Source organism: Watersipora subatra, chromosome 3 (assembly GCF_963576615.1).
Source record: "Watersipora subatra chromosome 3, tzWatSuba1.1, whole genome shotgun sequence".
NCBI lineage: Eukaryota > Metazoa > Bryozoa > Gymnolaemata > Cheilostomatida > Watersiporidae > Watersipora > Watersipora subatra.
The window spans coordinates 22171973-22191526 of record NC_088710.1 but is presented as its reverse complement, the minus strand read 5'-3'; the positions used below and the strand labels follow the sequence as shown (position 1 = coordinate 22191526).

At 37.6% G+C, this 19554-nt stretch overlaps 3 protein-coding genes across 3 annotated transcripts in view; 2 read left to right on the top strand and 1 right to left on the bottom strand.

The window, feature by feature from the left end:
- Positions 1-19554, bottom strand: part of LOC137389729 (putative acid phosphatase 5) — a 31615-nt gene extending 12061 nt beyond the window's left edge. The window contains exons 1-6 of the mRNA XM_068075811.1: positions 19516-19554; positions 11726-11832; positions 10300-10395; positions 6635-6721; positions 4575-4733; positions 1090-1281 (exon numbers count right to left, since the gene is read on the bottom strand). Coding sequence (XP_067931912.1) covers positions 1090-1281; positions 4575-4733; positions 6635-6721; positions 10300-10395; positions 11726-11818 — 627 coding nt within the window. The 5' untranslated portion in view covers positions 11819-11832; positions 19516-19554. The remainder of the gene's footprint in view (positions 1-1089; positions 1282-4574; positions 4734-6634; positions 6722-10299; positions 10396-11725; positions 11833-19515) is intronic.
- On the top strand, positions 14431-15033 carry LOC137390429 (uncharacterized). The gene has a single exon (XM_068076761.1). The coding sequence runs from the start codon at positions 14431-14433 to the stop codon at positions 15031-15033; it is 603 nt and encodes a 200-aa protein (XP_067932862.1).
- On the top strand, positions 17576-17914 carry LOC137390427 (igE-binding protein-like). The gene has a single exon (XM_068076760.1). The coding sequence runs from the start codon at positions 17576-17578 to the stop codon at positions 17912-17914; it is 339 nt and encodes a 112-aa protein (XP_067932861.1).

Genomic DNA, 19554 nt, shown 5'->3' with positions numbered 1-19554 from the left:
ACCAGGAGCTTCCCACCAGTGTTGTGGTTTATTCAGGCCATACTCATCACATAGACTTCTATACACAACACCTGCGACATGATTATGCCGCTCAGTGTGTGCGTTACCTGCTAGTTGCCTGCATCCACTGATGTGTTGGATGGTCTCAGGTGCATCTTTGCACAGTCTGCATCTAGGATCGTCTCTAGTGTGATAGATTTTCGTTTGGAGTTGCCTTGTTGGGAGCACTTGCTCCTGGGCTGCCATGATTAGCGACTCTGTATTGGCCGTTAGGTTTCCTTTGTTCAGCCACATATATGTCTGGTCAAGATCGCCAACCTTAGATATTTGTTGGTGGTAAGCACCATGAAGAGGTTTCGTGTGCCAGTCAATTTCCTCATCCTCAGGGCGTAGGTCCGTTGTAAGAGCAGCCAATTGAAATTCAGCTAGCAACTTATCTGAGATGGCCATGGAGGCTGCATATGCTTTGATGCTTTGCTCCTCCTCTTTCACTGTCTGCTGTACACTTTTGAGTCCCCTACCGCCATATTTCCTATCAAGATACAATCTAGTAGTATCAGATTTTGGGTGGAGTGCTCCATGCATGGTCAGCAGTTTACGAGTTGCTATATCTGTTTCTTTGATGGCTTTCTCAGTCCACTTTATTATGCCTGCTGGATATCTTATTACTGGCAGTGCGTAGGTATTTATTGCCATGATTTGGTTCTTGGCATTGAGCTGGCTCCGTAAGACCTGCCGAAGCCGTTTCTTGTATTCGGTAATGGCTTTGTGACGTACCTCGGCTTCGTGGTTGATGTTGCTTTGCATAATCCCCAAGTACTTGTACCCTTCTTCTATATCTTTGATGGTACCATTTGGCATTCTTAGGCCAGTATATATATATATATATATATATATATATATATATATATATATATATATATATATATATAACGCTGAAGCTCAGCGTCATCAAAACTTTATTAACGAAATTTTTGAATCAGCTAAGATGTTTTAGCACTACAAGCAGCTTCAACTAATGTCTGCTCCCCCGTAAACATACCCCTAACACTCGCTGATCAAATTCTTCTAGCAAAGAGAGTTAACTACCTCACAATATAGAGAATCAGTCGCTAGCCAGATGTCTCGAAATCCATTCGAAGAGAGGTCAAGGCCAGTGTGATTAGCGACCAGCTTGAAGAAAGAAGCATAATCCTTGTTGATCTGAAGAACTGCGGGGCTCGTGAATGCCTCTATCTGTGATTTATCTACTTTGCTGCACGGCCGATTCATTGCTAGAATCTGCAGAGAGAAACTAAATGTATTGTTGTCATAAAACTCCTAAAGATACAGTTACTCTTCATCCTCTCCGCTAACAATCAAAAGCACATCTATAGAAATAAAAATGTAAAATACAGTCAAACATGGATAACTCGGCCACGGATAGCTCGAACACATGGTTAATTCGAACGGTTTCTTTGGTCCGTTCCCACGTAATGATAAATTGCTATAGATAACTCGAACTCAACACTGTTAATTCGAACTGTTTTTTTTGCCCAACGGCTACCGAAACGGTTGTTATCGCTTTAGAAAATCACTTTATTCAAAGCCATAGAGGTAAACCTCATCTTTTCGTAATTCATAAGCGTTGTTATTACCACCATCGGCAAAATAATTTTGTCAACGACTTTTCTAAAGGTTTGGTCAAATTTGATTTATACTGCTATACGATTAATAGCACGGGCTTGCCGGGTCACGCACGCAAGGATTTTCGCCACGCACATACAAAACAAAAACAGCATGTTGTTTTGTATGTGCGTGGCGAAAATCCTTGAGTGCGTGACCGGGCTATCCCGTGACGAATAGTTTTCCGACGTTGATTCCGTGTTGAATCAACGTCGGAATGTTGAATGTTTAAAACGTCTTAAAATTGTTTTTATTAAACGTATACGTTGTCATAGCTAAAAAACTATTCATCGTTTGACCTAAACACAGAATACGTGTGTACATTCAATAACTATCCATTCAAAAAGCGTGAGTGATATACAATGTACCGTTAAACCTCGTAAAACTTTTAATTGAACTGCCTCGGAGTGTTGCTCTTAACGAATCCCAGGTAAAGTAAGGGATTTTTCTTTGGTAACTTTTTCTTGAAGTTGCATAAACTTCAAGAAAACTCGGCAAAATTGATCGTGGGTAAAACGCTCAAAAGAAAAAGATGTCTTTTCTTTTGAGCATTTCAACAATGATCAAGTTTTGCCAATGTCAATCTAAAAAAAATGTCCTGGCAATAACATCACCTCAAACAACAAACCAATCTCAAGTGATAGAAAAATCTCTATACTTTTTGATAAAAACGTTTTAAACTTTACATTAGAAGCATTTAATTTGAAACAAGCCATTTGTGCTTTTGATTTATATTATAGTTTGCATATGTACATGTATCTACTAATAAATAAGTAAATACATGGACTTGTGACAGTGCTCTGATAACTTGAATGCTCTGATAATTCGAACACTTTTGCTCGGTCCCGTGAAGTTCGAGTTATCCATGTTTGACTGTATTCCCATAAGTTATAAATTTAATATTAATATTATGTATAATTTTTTATTATAATAAGAAATTCTTGTTTAACCTCACATCCTTTTCAATTTCCTTCAACTGTTTCTCATCTGATGATAAAACACAATAAAGAAGATCAAGTAACAATATCCTTCCCATATATTTTTCATTCTCAAACTATTTGTGCAAATTATTAACCTTGAAGCATTTTTGTGGAATTACAGTTATGCACTTATACGCCTACTTGAGAAACGCATCTATAGCATAGATAACATGTTCTGTTATACTTTAATAACATGACATGTTATACATTGAAAACTTTACCTGTTATACTGGGATAATTTTACTTGTTATACTCTGATGCCAGGACCTGTTATACAGTGATATCATGACCTGTTATACAATGATACCATGACCTGTTATACTGTGATACCATAACATGTTATACTGTGATAACATGACCTGCTATACTGTGATAACATGACCTGTTATACGGTGATACCATGACCTGTTATACTGGGATAACATGACCTGTTACACTGTGATAACATGACCTGTTATACAGTGATAACATGACCTGCTATACCGTGATATCACGACCTGTTATACTGTGATAACATGACCTGTTATACGGTGATAACATGACCTGTTATACTGTGATAACATGACCTGTTATACTGCGATATCATGACCTGTTATACGATAACATTGAAAATATTTTCAACATTTTCAAAATTGAAAATGTTACGAGTATTTAGCCAATCAAATGTACTTAGTCTGATTTATAAAACACACCATGAGATAGGCATTGGACTTCTGCTGAACAGTTAGGAAGAAAATACACTCCCCACTAGGTACTGTAAATGGTTAAAGATTACTATACGAGTCAAAGATTAATATATGGGTTAAAGATTATTATATGGGTCACAGATTACTGAATGGGTCGAAAATTACTATATGGGTCAAAGAATACTATATAGGGCAAAGATTACTATATGGGTCAAAGATTACTATATAGGTCAGAGATTACTATATGAATCAACGATTACTATATGGGTCCAAGATTACTATATAGGATAAAGATTACTGAATGGGTTAAAAATTACTATATGGGTCAAATATTACTATAGAGATCCAAAATTACTATATGGGTCAAAGATTACTATACGGGTTAAAGATTACTATACGGATCAAAGATTACTATATGGGTCAAAGACTACTATATGGGTTAAATATTATTATATGGGTCACATATCACTGAATGGGTCAAAAATTACTATATGGGTCAAAGAATACTATATAGGTCAAAGATTACTATATGGGTCCAAGATTACTATATGGGATAAAGATTACTGAATGGGTCAAAAACTACTATATGGGTCAAAGATTACTATAGAGATCCAAAATTACTATATGGGTCAAAGATTACTATACGGGTCAAAGATTACTGTACGGGTCAAAGATTACTATACGGGTCAAAAATTACTATATGGGTAGAAGATTACCATATAGGTCAAAGATTACTATATAGGTCAAAGATTACTATATGGGTCAAAGACTACTAATATGGGTTAATGATTATTATATGGGTCAAGTTTACTATATGGTAAAAGACTACTATATGGGTTAAAGATTATTATATGGATTAAAGATTACTGTATGCGTCAAAGACTACTAATATGGGTTAATGATTATTATATGGGTCAAGTTTACTATATGGTAAAAGACTACTATATGGGTTAAAGATTATTATATGGATTAAAGATTACTATATGGTAAAAGACTACTATATGGGTTAAAGATTATTATATGGATTAAAGATTACTGTATGCGTCAAATACTACTAATATGGGTTAATGATTATTATATGGGTCAAGTTTACTATATGGTAAAAGACTATTATATGGATTAAAGATTATTATATGGATTAAAGATTATTATATGGATTAAAGATTACTGTATGCGTCAAAGAATGTAACAAAAGAGTGAAAGGAAAGCAAATGTATGAAAATAGAAAAGGGAGTTATCTAACCTCATCAGTAATAACAGGCTCCGTGTGTACAGGGACTGGTTGCCACCTGACATAAGGTAGTTGTAGGTCCTCTGCTGGTGTTTGGTTGGAATAAAGGCCAGCTAGATTACTATATGCACTGACTAGACACCTGTCTTTGTCCGAGCTTCGTACTTCTATCTGCAAGAGTTAGCAAAGTATAAACTTTTAAAATCTGCACCATTTCAAAAAAGAAATTATTAATGATCGTCTCGGTCTAGAAAAAAGTGAATAGACAGAAACAGAGGGGTAAGGAACAGTATACGAGTATTCCAAACAATAGACGACCCACGGATCTGAGTTGGTAAGTGATTTGTTAAAACAAATGGCCTAACATGATAAACAAAGTCCAACATTGACCAGTACTGCTGCGCTGTTGCCTAACAACGGCATTTTGTGTACACAAATAGACTATCTTAAAGCCCCTTAGGCTATAGATATTAATGAGTACTAAATTGAATTTCCATTGCATAGCATGAGTACTAACAATGTTTGTAAATGATAATAGCTGGATCCTCATCTATTCGACCCTAGCCTCTGCTCTTATCGAGCACGCTAACCTCTATATGAACTTCCTTATTGTACATGACTTCCCCTCCTACAGCCACTGCTTCAACTTTACTTCTACAGTCATGTGCACAAGTATGGAACATGTATAGTATAGAGCCCTATAATTTCTGTAATTTTTATAAGCTAGAACTTTACGACTCAATAAGCGCCATATAATCATTTAAATATAATCAAGTTTATATATTATTTTAATCTTATAAAATTTAGTCCTTTTATGTTGCTGTACTGTTTGTGAGTTAAAATTAATTCTCCTAATTGCCCACTACTCTCACTCACTGGCATCTGCTGTGTATTAACAAAAAATTGGCAAAATTTAATCGTAAAGTCTTTCTTTCAAGCCATTGCGCTGAACGTTTTTATTTTTCCGAAATATCTTTATTTCTTTTTACATTTCTAATTAACTAGCAGTGTAGATTCAGTCATTTTTGACATTTTAAGTATTATTTTTTCAAAATAATATTTAGTAAATAAAAATACTTTTGCACGTGACTGTATACCAGACTGACTAAAAATTCCTTGATCATTTCTATGAGCTGATGCATTCTAGACTAGCCCATAGAATAGCTCTATGGCAACTTCGCTAGAGCGACTCAACCTAGTATACCTTGTCATCCGTGTCACGAATATACTTAGGAGAATATTTTGTAACTTTCAACGAGCAATGGTGTCTGCATTGTTAGATTCAGAGTACAACCGAAATTAGATTTGCCTCCCTTGACCTGCTGTTTGCGCGGTAGAACTGCTGTACACGAGTTCATAAAGGTCAATACGGCGAGGTAACGATGTCACCAGTTATCGCTGCTTGATGACAACAGTGTCATCGGGCCTTGGTATGGTTACATGGAACGCTGTCACTCAGCGAAGGACATGATAGCCACCATACTGAGTGGTCGCACTTTATACTAACCTGTCTTGACGAACTGTTGTTTTTGTGGAGTTGTTCCCCCATCGAGCGAGCGAGCAACACAACAGCTAGTCACAAGACGTACTGCACCTGATGCATCAGCTGCACTTATAGGGAGTTGTTCTCTTCCGTCTATGCGGCTTGGTTGCGATGTTATGTCGGTCGCTCCATTGGTAATCATAACGGATTTCGCGCAAAAATCTATGTAGAAAAAAATAAGATTACAACATTTAACCAAAGACTGGTCTCTGTTGTAAACGTTAGTAGAACTTAAGAATAGAATAAATTGAAAATAAAATCCATAAGAACAAATAAAACTGACTGATACAAAAATAGAAATAAAACTGACTGAGCGCACAACTAACGACATGTTTAGTCGCTGTTGTTGCCTAAGTTCTCAAGTTCTACTAAAGTTTACCGCAGAGACTGGTTGCTGGTTAAACGTTGTGTTCTTATTTTTTCTACATAAATTTTTGCGCGAAATTCGTTGATTTTGTCTTTGATGTGGTCTATCCGCTTGCATGTTCTTAACTTAAAAATTACAGCAATTACATGAAAGTATACTTACATTGGTGTGGTCAAATATTTTCGTGAGAATAGGGTCGTACTGCTGCCGAAGCCATAGTCCAAGTCGATATTGCTCCGCCTTACCAACCTGCAACCAAAAAAAATTTTGTAGAAAATATCAACAGCAATAGCACTAGCCAAGGTTGTGACCTTTACAAAAAAATCATAAGTGCGCATTGATAAGTACTCACTGATGCCAAGATGTAAAATAAATTACAGTTGCAGTAAATATTTGCTCGGATATCTATGTAGTTGGATTAACAGTGCAGTAGCAGTAGTAAGTGTGTCACAGCCATGCAGTATGCATATAATTGCATTGTGTACTTTTACTGTTGCGCAGTATGCATTATACATGCAATACAACTAAGTTTAATGAGTAATAAGCAGTATTATTGCAGTGGTGGTAATAGCTACTACACAGTGTGCAGTGTTGGGTGTAGTAAAAGTGTTGCTAGTGCACATTTCGCAGTGCTAAATACCGTAGGAACCTTTTGGATTAAACTGTATGTACGCACAGACCGAAATTTTGTGAAAATTTATCCTAGAATCAAGTATCGAGTTGAAATTGAAACACAGCGATTTCAAGATGTAAATGCTGCTCAAACTTGAGTATGAGTTGGCAAATAAATTGATCGCGGTGAGCTGTGTATGGCGAAAATGAGATTAGCGTAAATTATGGTTTTAGTACGAAATGTTATTGAGGATACAAATACCCTAATTTCAATTGGAAGAGTGATAACTATCGACTACCCATTCTAAAATTACATATGAGTTGGAAAGGAATTCATGAGCTTGATAAACACACCATCTGAAAACTTGGTACAATTCAGTACAGATGCTTGGGAAGCCAGCATTGTCAGTTAATTGACAGTTCCAACCTAATACTATTTTACTAATGCAAGATTTCAATGCAACTAATGCGCGATGCAGTTTCAAGTTTTGAAGAATACACATTCCTAGTATGCAGTATTTGCTGGATTTCAGGTAATGTCATGGAAGTAAATGCTCAGCAGACCGCAGTGGGCAATTTGCAGTAAGATCACAGTTATAGTAAATATCTACTGCGCATTAGCAAGTCGTAATGCGCTGCCAAGTTACTTCACACAGCGATGAGAGAGTGCAGATTTAGTTCGTCACAGCTCAGATGTTAACTAGTGTCAATTGTAGCTGAATCATACTGACACCCGACACGTCTTTCAAATGAACTATCAACTTCCTCCATGTACATGTAGTACTGACAAACAATGACAGGTACCTTTATCATACAGATCAGAGTGACACTAAAGGATTAGCTGGTATATGCAGTAATCCTTCACTGCTTTGATGTTCACTTTTTGCGGTTTCCGAACTTAGTGGTGCAACAAATATTCCTTATAAAAAACATTTTTCATTAAAAATAAACAAAAAAATACATAAAATACTAATATCTCTCTCATACGCGGGCCTAGTGAGCATTATTAGGCTAGCATTGGCTGCTGTTTGCTGTTTTCTGTTATGTTTTGCGGAGTGTAAAAGTGCAATGAGCTTGTGTGATAACCTTAATCATGCCTCTAAAAACTCAACAACCCTCAAAACTGTCTAATGACCCTAACAAAAAGTGGAAAATGCATATGATTAATGAAAAAGGAACTTTATTTAATATGAGTTGAGTAGTTTTGATTACGTAGATTGTCACTTATTTAAACAGTGAAAAATGATCAATTACTGTGTTAGGATATTAGTGATAATTTACAATCGAAACTATGAAATTATTGAAGGTTTATCCCATTAGGTGGAAGCCAGCTGGTTTTGTGTCAGGGCCAGCTGTCTGGGACAACTTGGCTCGACTCGGCCAAGCTACCAAACGAAGGAGAAGAAAGGAACTGACTCGGCACCCAGTAAAGGTTGGCGAAGCTTGCACCGCCAGAGTGCTTATTATGTCTATTTAGGAGAAGAATGACACATGAGAAACAGAGCACCTTTGCACATTCTCTATATATATACATACTTTATCGTATATTGCTTATATACAAATACATACATATATACCTGTTTGACTAACATGTGCAGTTGATATGATATTGGTGTAGTGCCGCAAAGGCACCATTACACCCTATTACTGTTAGTAACAGACAAGCTAACTCAATGAATTGAACTTGCAGTCAGGCCTGGTGAATATACTTCTACAGCAAGTTGAGAGGAGTGGTAATGCTAAATGTTATCCGCTGCCTGACAAATGATTTCAAATCAAGAATGTATACCCCCATTTGTGTACCGCTCATGGTAAACTAGTCAGTGGAGTTTACAATAAAGCCTGAACAAGAAAGGGTCACATGAGAAAAATATACAACTGACATGCTATCTATAAGTACCTTTATTTATTCTGCATTCTACCCGACACCATCCAGCCTTATAGCACAGCACACAAGATTAGAATAACCACCTATAGAGATGTGTCATCAATTGTGTAAAACGAGACAGCTATGAATTTAAGATACTAGTTTAACACGGATGTTAAAAATATTATGATTGAAACAGGTTGGACTGTAAACAATTCTGCTTTACAACTCAAATGGGGAAAATTTGTTGTGTACTTACTGGAAAACAAGCCAACAGTGTGATAACTGCTTAGAAATGTTTCAGAAGTAAAACCCTATCATTTTATGGATAAAACACTCCAGTATACTTTTTCCTATATGAAAAATCAGGATTGTGAGCAATACGTCAATGTACAAGAATTGTAAAATGTAAATATTTAGCTACACCAATGAGCAATCACAGCATAAATGGTTGCCCCGCGTTCATCGGAACTGGATACCCTAGGACACTTATGTATTCGCGCCATCCAACTTTCACGTTTTTGCGGAGTCATCTTTTCGCGAAAATTTCATGAGCGAAACTAAACTATCATAACGAACGAGCGAAAACGTGAAATTAAATAGTTTTTGTCATTGATATTCACAATAAAATTGTCATACGTATTAGAAATGCAGGCATTTTTCGTGTATGGGTGGCTCATTGGGCAATTTCTGCTAAACTCATTATAGCTAATACACCGACTGAGCAGCTTGGCAAAACAAATTACGATAACAGGTTTTTTTTGAAAAAGCCAAGACAAATGAGGAAGATGATGATATTAGTTTAGTCACTGAATTTGTAACTGATGAGGACGAAAGTCTGGTAGGGAAAGTCATAAAATTGAGTAATAATTTAGTAGTGATAAATTTTATTACCAACCAAAAACAATAACAACCCGGAGCTATGGCCACCGCGTGCTATAAATACTTGAGATCTCATATTGGTACCACATCAGTCACGGCGGGAGGGACCTTGACGTCATTGATAGTCCAAGAAACAAATGGCAGCAAGCGATCAAATTGCATTATCGATCTCATCAACACATTTCTACCCACGGTTTACAAATACAAACTAGTCGCAAATTGAAAACAATTTCGTAACAGTGAACTGGACCTGATGAATCTAATTATGTTTGTTCCACTGCATTTATTTTCACATCACTATATTTTCGCACTCGTCAGAGCTGCGAAATTAAGTTGCAGCGAAATTTTACTCTGTATGCCACTCACGAAACTAAATACTAGCGAAATATAAGTGTCCTAGGGTTGATATGATACCATGTAAGTAGGGTTGATACTGAGCTATCTGTCGCTATGATGGACAACTAACCTCTGTTAGTTCTCCATAGCCGTATTTCCAGTATGAACTATTAACTCTATCGAGAGGCAATTTGAGAGTTGGAGCACGATCTCCATGACGATATAACTAAGAAAAAAAAACATTGTGAACAATTGTGAACAAACATTGTGCAATGAAAAGGAAATAAAATAGAATGAACTAGTACCCAGTAGTAAATATGATATACTAGTAGCCAGTAGTAAATATGATAGGCTAGTAGACAGTAGTAGTAGGATAGACTAGTACACAGTAGTAAATATGATAGACTAGTATATAGTAGTAAATATGATAGACTGGTATACAGTAGTAAATATGATAGACTAGTTACAGTAGTAAATATGATAGACTAGTATACAGTAGTAAATATGATAGACTAGTATATAGTAGTAAATATGATAGACTAGTATACAGTAATAAATATAATAGACTAGTATACAGTAGTAAATATGATAGACTAGTATACAGTAGTAAATACGATAGACTAGTATACAGTAGTAAATATGATAGACTAGTATACAGTAGTAAATATGATAGACTAGTATACAGTAGTAAATATGATAGACTAGTATACAGTAGTAAATACGATAGACTAGTATACAGTAGTAAATATGATAGACTAGTATACAGTAGTAAATATGATAGACTAGTATACAGTAGTAAATATGATAGACTAGTACACAGTAGTAAATATGATAGACTAGTATATAGTAGTAAATATGATAGACTGGTATACAGTAGTAAATATGATAGACTAGTATACAGTAGTAAATATGATAGACTGGTATACAGTAGTAAATATGATAGACTGGTATACAGTAGTAAATATGATAGACTAGTATACAGTAGTAAATATGATAGACTAGTATACAGTAGTAAATATGATAGACTAGTATACAGTAGTAAATATGATAGACTAGTATACAGTAGTAAATATGATAGACTAGTATACAGTAGTAAATATGATAGACTAGTATACAGTAGTAAATATGATAGACTAGTACACAGTAGTAAATATGATAGACTAGAATACAGTAGTAAATATGATAGACTAGTACACAGTAGTAAATATGATAGACTAGTATACAGTAGTAAATATGATAGACTAGTATACAGTAGTAAATATGATAGACTAGTATACAGTAGTAAATATGATAGACTAGTATACAGTAGTAAATGCAAGCTGGAAAACCTGTAGTTTCCTCTGAGAAACAAGATCAAACCAGCCACAGTTAATACTGTTAAAAGCACAAGCAAAAAAGGAAACCACAGAGGAGTATCATGAACAAACAAGACAATTCAAATACTATAACAAGTGCTAAAAACAGTTTAATGAATCTGTAGATACAATAGCCTCAGTAAGTAAACCATAATCAGAGATAAAAGATAGAATCGCTCCAAATTACGTATAAATACACACCACATTGGTTACACGTAGTGTGTCAGGGGTATCTGAAGCATAGACCACTAGAACTAATACAGTCAGACTGCATATCACACGACCAGGTGTCATCTTTGACTAAAAACCTACAATACAAATAAAACATTAGTTCTTTGAAAAATCTAGGAATATCCAACCGTTAATTGCTGTCCAGCAAAACAAGAACAAATGGGCAAGCTTGCTAGAACCTGAAAGATGCTAGTACAAACTGTGCTATCGTGTAATAAAAAAAAGAGAATCGCGGCTAACTTGAACATTGAAAATCTTTTAATTTTTAAAGATCAAATTTTATGGTTACATCCAAAATGTCAGAAAAGCAGAGTTTTTCCCAAATATTTTTCCCAAATATTATCAAACTTTTCAATTTTCCGTAGGCACCGTGAGACATATGGGAAAAGCAGTAAATTATATTTTCATGAGAAAAGCAAGGCTAATTGCAAAGTTCTACAGGGAATATATGGGTTTGCACTGTTTATCAGCCGCTCAAAAACTTTAACAGTAAACAATTAATTAGTTGATGAACTTTTGTCATTTTCCCTTCTATAACAACAATTAACAAAGGTTCTAGTTTTATACTAGTTCTAAAGAGGAGGGATCCACCAAAAGTCATTTTGCATGGACTTGTCAAATATGAAAAGGGTAACTTGTAATACTGCGAAATCAACCATTAGCATTTAGCTATCTGGAATCAGGTTCAAGCTTCAGATGTATAGTTACTATAGATGCTCTCGTTACTATAGAATTTGGACCACATAAATAGCAGAATGAACTAAAAGAACAAATTCTAAAGTTTGAACTACAGGAATTACAAAAAAGATGAAAGCTTATAAGATTTAGAGTTTGTACTATAAGAATAACAGAAAAGACAAGAAAAATTTTAGTTTAACATGCGACCTCGTCGAAACAAATTATTTTGATCCACAATCGCTTACATTACATAATTTAGTAACAACTACAATTTGAAATTTATGATTTGAGTATTAATGAAATTTATCAACAGGAAGCATTGAAAAAATAACCTACTTAAGTTTACAGAAACGAACTAAAGGAGGAATGTTTCATGTTGAATAGAAGTAACAGTAAAGTTTAAAAACAAACTGTTGTTTCAAATATAAAAAGACAAATTCTACATCCGGATTATACAGGAGTAAGGAAATTAAATTTGGAATATGCAGCTGGAACTATATAAAAGACTTCAATTTGAATGTAACTCTATATCAGAACAATAAATTGTTGGGTGATATTAAAAGCTGTCTACAAAGTTTTAAGACTATTGTATCAATTTTCCTAACAGCTGCACAAGCCAGATCTTGGTTTAGTATATTAGAATTTGCCAAGATATTTCTGTGTCCATCCATAATGGCAATTTTAAGGCTTACTTTGCCAGGCTAACACTTGAAGTGTTAAAATACATATAATATTAAAATACGAAGTGTTTAGTAGCTTCAAATAGAGCTTATCAAAGGCTTTAGGAACAATTGATCTTTATTATGGAAGACAACACTTTATAGATACAACTAAAGACATCAATTCCTTGGCATGACCTGCAGAGAGTTGATAAATTTTCTCCTCGCAAAAAGGTGAACTTTTTAATTGCACTTTTTATTTTAAAGAACAATTTTTAGTGATGATTAAAAACTAGAGTAATCTAAAACTAATAATTTTCAATAATTAATCTTGAAATAACAGCACTTGTGAGGTGATAAATAAAAGCCATCTAATCTTAAATAGAATAATTTTAAAATTGCTTATATAGCAACATAAGCAAATGGTATAACATATTTTCCAGTTTTTAAATTTGAATAATTTCTGATACTACTAAGGCTATAAAAAACTATCAGATTGTTTTGTAGGTATGGTCAACAGCCTTTGAATTTCTCACCCTTAAATTTATGCTTAAATGCACTGAAATAGCAACAATTAAGCATGTCATTATATACGATAACAGAAAAATGAATGAATGAATTAAGCAAAAATTATTGCTTAATGGAGCTACTTTTAAACTCTTCTAGAAAATGAAAAAACGTAGTCAAGTAACATCCTGAACTTAAACCCAGTTGCGTAATTCAGGGCAGCTGAATATATGCAAGCATCACAGATTTAAAACTTATTGCCACCTAACAAGCATGCAGCAATGTGTAAGGTAATACCGCACAGGAATTACGATCTGTATTTACGACATCACGGGCGGAGGAGATCAAGGACAAAGGAAGGAAGGCGATGTTTCCGGTGGAGGGAGATCGGCTGGAGAAGAGGGAGGACCTCAGGCTACGACGAGAGCGGGATTATTCTGGGCGCGGTTCACGGAGGAGGAGCAACTGACGTACGCAAAATCAAGTAAGATCATATAGCGTCATATGGTGTCAGAATATATCGAACCTACAAGCGTAATCGTGTAAAACGTTGCTGTTTGTGTGACGGTATTTTACAACGGCGAGCTCGACAAGGCACAGATTCTCTGGAAGCTGTTGCGTTGACGCAAAGGATCGGATATTTGCTGAGATATCGCAGGAGAAAGCTTACTTTGTGTGGAGCAAAATTTTGCTACCCTGACTCTTGAAGACAATATAGTGAATTATACTGTCACTCTCATATATTTTGGTGTTATCTAACTTGTTTCCTGTTAATCACGATCCATAGTATCTTCTTGATTGTGGTGTGCTGCCAATAAAACAGTATAGAGAATGTCTGCTAGTGGTGAAACCAAGCCTGAAAAGTTCTTAAAGCCCTTGGATTTTTCCTCGGGCAACCTGGCTACTGCCTGGAAAGTTTTTAAAGAACAGTTTAATATATATATGATTGTGAAGAAACTAAGAGACCTCACTGTAGACGAACAGATCGGTCACATGCTTATGGCCATGGGTAGTGACTCGGTACCAGTTTACAATCAGTTCACCTTCGTGCCATCTGACGAAAACAAAAAGAAAACACTGGCCAACTGCATCAAATTTTTTGATGCGTATTTTGAGCCTGTTAAAAATGTTATTTTTGAGCGCTCAGTGTTTAATAAGATGACTCAGCAACCTGGCCAATCTCTTCACCAGTTTATAGTTAAACTCCAAGTTCAGAGTGAGAATTGTGACTACGGCGATATGCGAGATGACTTGGTAAGGGATAGAATAGTGGTGGGGGTGCGTGACATCGAGCTTCGCAAGTACCTGATTGATGTGCCTGATCTCACACTCAGGTTATGCATTCAAAAGGCGAAGCAATATGTATCAAATCAGGAGCATGTAGCTGCGATGGCGTCTACGTCTGGTGCTCTGGGTCCCGGTAAAGAAGAGTAGGCTGGGAATGTAGACTCGGTACAGCGATATAAACCCAAATCGCCTAAACAAATGACTGACACTGAGGAAAACAAGAGCAGTAACGCAAAGGACCAGCCATGCTCAAAATGTGGAAAGTGGAAGCATTTTGGTGGTCGTTGCCCGGCAGAAAGGTCAAGCTGCAACAAATGCAAAAGAAAAGGTCACTGGGCAAAAATGTGCAAAGGAGCCCAGCAAGTATCTGCACTGGAAGAAAATGACGATGGAGTAGATAGCTTGTTTTTAGGAAGTTACCAATGACTAAGCCGCATAAACTACATTGACACCATCTCGGAAACAGAAAATGCCTGGTACGTAGAGTTACAGATGAACTCAAAAAATGTGAGATTTAAAGTAGACTCGGGTGCTGCAGTTTCGGCTATTCCAGTTAGTGTCTGCGATGCTCTTAGGTTGAAACTGACGCCTACTACTCGAGAATTGTTCGGCGCGGGAAACACTAAGCTTACAGTACCTGGAGCGGCTATCGTTGAACTATCTCATGAAGGAAGACGCCACAAAGAGAGGGTTTACGTTGTTGAAGGGCTTGCTAGTCCTCTGTTAGGCAAACCGGCCATCAAACCGCTGGGCATTCTCAAAGTGTCTGAAATCGCAGAAGGTTTGTCAACAGGTTGGAAAGAGATGTTTCCGTCATTGTTCTCAGGCTTAGGTACCATGAAATCCAGAGTTCATATTCAGCTGAAAGAACTCCTTTTGCTCAATCTACTCCTAGAAGAATAGCTGCAGCTCGGCGCCGGCCGTTACAAGAAGAGCTCCACCGAATGGAGAGGATCGGAGTTATCCAGAGGATAGAGGAGCCCACAGGCTGGTGCGCTCCTTGTATAGTTGTGCCCAAGAAAGATGGGAAGATCAGAGTATGCATAGATTTTACCCGCCTGAATAAAGCAGTAAAAAGGGCTTACCACCCGCTTCCAGCCATTGATGAGACAATAGCCAGTCTGGGTAAGTCACGAGTGTTCTCGAAATTAGATGCAAACAGCGGGTATTGGCAGCTTCGGTTGGATGAAAGTTCGCAGAAACTGACTACTTTTATCACACCGTTTGGTAGGTTTTTCTGCAAGCGTTTGCCGTTTGGCATTTCATCGGCTCCCGAAATATTTCAGAGGGAGATGCAGAAGGCTCTGGAGGGCATTGAAGGTGTGTTATGTCAAATGGATGCCATCTTAATCCATACAAAAACTGAAGATGAACACGTCAGTAAAGTGAAAGAAGTGTTATCACGTCTGGCTTCTGCAGGCATTACTCTAAATGAAGAAAAGTGTGAGTTCTCTCGGACTCGTATCACCTTTTTGGGTCATGTAATAGACGAGTCAGGTATACATGCAGATCCAGGAAAAGTATCAGCCATACAAGATTTCCCTATTCCTAAAAACAGAAAAAGCTTAAAGAGATTCCTTGGTATGGTCAATTATCTTGGTAAGTTTATGTCTACCCTAGCAGATGACACCATAAAGATGAGATCTCTCCTCAAGCTGAAAGATAACGATTGGTATTGGACAGCTGAAATGACCGAAGAGTTTGAGGTGCTGAAGCAAAAGATCTCCTCTTTCCCGATGCTAGTCCCATTTGATATGGAAGCCGAGACTTGGCTTTCCACCGACGCTTCCTCCTATGGTTTAGGAGCGGCGATTTTCCAAAAAACTGTTGATGGCTTCAAGCCTATAGCATTGACGTCGCGGGCCCTTACGGACACAGAAAAGCGGTATGCCCAAATAGAAAAGGAGGCTCTGGCCATGTGTTGGGCAGCAGAAAAGTCCTACTACTATCTAGCTGGCCGCGACTTCAAAATTGAAACGGACCACAAACCTCTGGTATCGATTATGGCGGAGAAAGAACTGTTCAAACTCCCCATTCGTGTTCAGAGATTTCGTTTGCGCATGATGCGGTTTTCGTATGATGTCACATACATCCGTGAAGATAAGTTGATAGTTGCCGATGCTTTGAGCAGAGCTCCAGCAGGAACAGAAAAAGTTTCAGAACCGGAGCCGTTACTCATTCAGGTAATGATGGAAGAGCTTTCGATATCTCGAACCAGAAGAGAGCTACTCGAAATTGCCCTCTCAACAGACCCCACAGCTAATCAATTAATGAGGTATATTCAAGAGGGTTGGCCAAACTACCGTGATCTGCCTCAATATCTAAAAAAGTACAATTCGTTCAAAGAGGAGTTGACTGTTGTGGGAGGATTGCTGTTTTATTACAACAGATTGTATATTCCCTTGAGTGAACGAGAGAGGGTCCTGCAGGACATTCACAGGGGGCATCTGGGGGAGAACCGCTGCCTCGGAAAAGCCCAGAGTACGATTTGGTGGCCAGGGATGCCTCAGGACATCAGAGAAATGGTTAAGCGCTACAACACATGCATTCGCTTTAGGAAAGTACCCACTGAGCCATTGATCCCTCTCCTCTCCCAGAGAGACTCTGGTGGCAGCTTGCAACGGATTTCTGCACCGTTGATGAAAGAGGTGATGAGTATTTGGTTATTAGTGACTATTATAGCCGGTTCATGATTGCTAAAAAGTTTCCCCGAGCCACTGCTGCAGAGATGTGCAGAACTGTCAACAAGGTCATATGTACATTAGGGGTACCTCACATTATTGTAACAGACAACGGTCCACAGTTCATTTCTGAAAACTTCGCTCAACTAATGAAGAAATGGGACATTATTCATCGAACCAGTTCTCCTAGAAACCTCCAAGCAAATGGTCATGCAGAGAGAGTGGTGCCAACATTCAAGAAGCTTGTGGCAAAAAACGTTGAGATTGAATATGCTATTATGTGCTATAATGACAGTCCTTTGCAGAATGGCTATACCCCTGCCCAGCTGCTCATGGGAGAGGGTTGAATTCAATGGGATATCTCGTCAACAGTCCAGTAGATGTAAAGAAGTTTCGCGCTTATGAAACTGACTACAGAGGTAGTCAGGCTCATACTTTCAATCAACGGCACAGGGCGGTTGAACAGGACTAAGTGCCTGTCGGAACTCGGGTGGTTCTCAACGACCCCTCAGCCAAACCATTGAGAGCTGTTGTGATGGTGTCCTCTGGCAGAGAAGTTGCGTTGAAGACTGACAATGGAGCCATGCTGCGCAGGAACAGAAAACTAGTGCAAGTTGATAAACCCATTGAGTCGTCCCCATCTGATGAGAAATGTATATCAAGAGAAAATAGCGCTCATCCTACACTGAACACTAGAAGTGAAGCGAGCACCAGTCAGGTAACCATGTTACCTAGGAAAGAGGACTCGACAGATACCGGACCTCGGCAGGCGCCTGTGCCAAATGCATCTGCTTCCGCACCTCTGCAGTTACAGACTCCTCAAGTGAATAGGACCGTTGAGCGGTCACCTCCCTCAAAAAGCGGTTGTTCTCCGCAGGCACCGACTGCGGCTCCCACTAGGAAGCGCAAAGAGAATAAGGGATCAACCAATCTCAGTCTTCAGTCTCAGCCAGCACTCATCCCCTCTAATACCCATCGTCAGAGTGTACAGACCCATCAGACACGGGCCGGGAGAGTTGAAAAACCTCCAGATAAACTCAACCTGTAATGGGTTAATCTTTGTTTTGTAAATATTGTCTGTCTTTATACTCACTGACTTTCACGTGGTTAACATTGTTATTCTACTAATTTCGAGTTTTGTTCCCCCCCCCCATGATGCGGCCGACGTCTTTAAAGATTTGCATAAATCTTGAGGGGAAGGTGTAAGGTAATACCGCACAGGAATTACGATCTGTATTTACGACATCACGGGCGGAGGAGATCAAGGACAAAGGAAGGAAGGGAATGTTTCCGGTGGAGGGAGATCGGCTGGAGAAGAGGGAGTACCGGAGGCTACGACGAGAGCGGGATTATTCTGGGCGCGGTTCACGGAGGAGGAGCAACTGACGTACGCAAAATCAAGTAAGATCATATAGCTTCATACAATGGAGATGGAATATGGCATATAGCATGGAATATTGCATGAGATGGTATACGAGTTGAATAGTGTGATACATAGCAATATGTTTGCTATGCATTTTCTTTTTTCTGCTAATAATAGTAACCAAAGCTGCAAGTTAATCCGCTCAGTCAGCACAGCAGTTAAAAAATTTTTAAATAAAAAACAAGTGACAGTTGATAATAAAATAAACTAAAAGATTATATGAATTAAGCAAGCGACCATTTCGTTCAACTTAAAAATTAGAGAGATCCAACTAGTGCCACTAGTTAGTGCCAATAAAAACCCGACTCTACAATGCGCAGATGCCCCAAGAGCAAATAGCAAAGCAAACTGTTATAACTTTAAGAAAAGGCGAATACAATTAAAAAAATCTTCAACGGTAATTTTTGTGACACAACAACTATAAGATTCTACTGAAACAATTTAATGCAAAATTTCTAGTCCATGTATAGCTTAACTTTTGAATAGCGAGTTTAATTTCATAGCCTCGTAACATAAAGTCGTTACCTGAAGCTCAATAAATGATATGAACTATTCTATATAAAG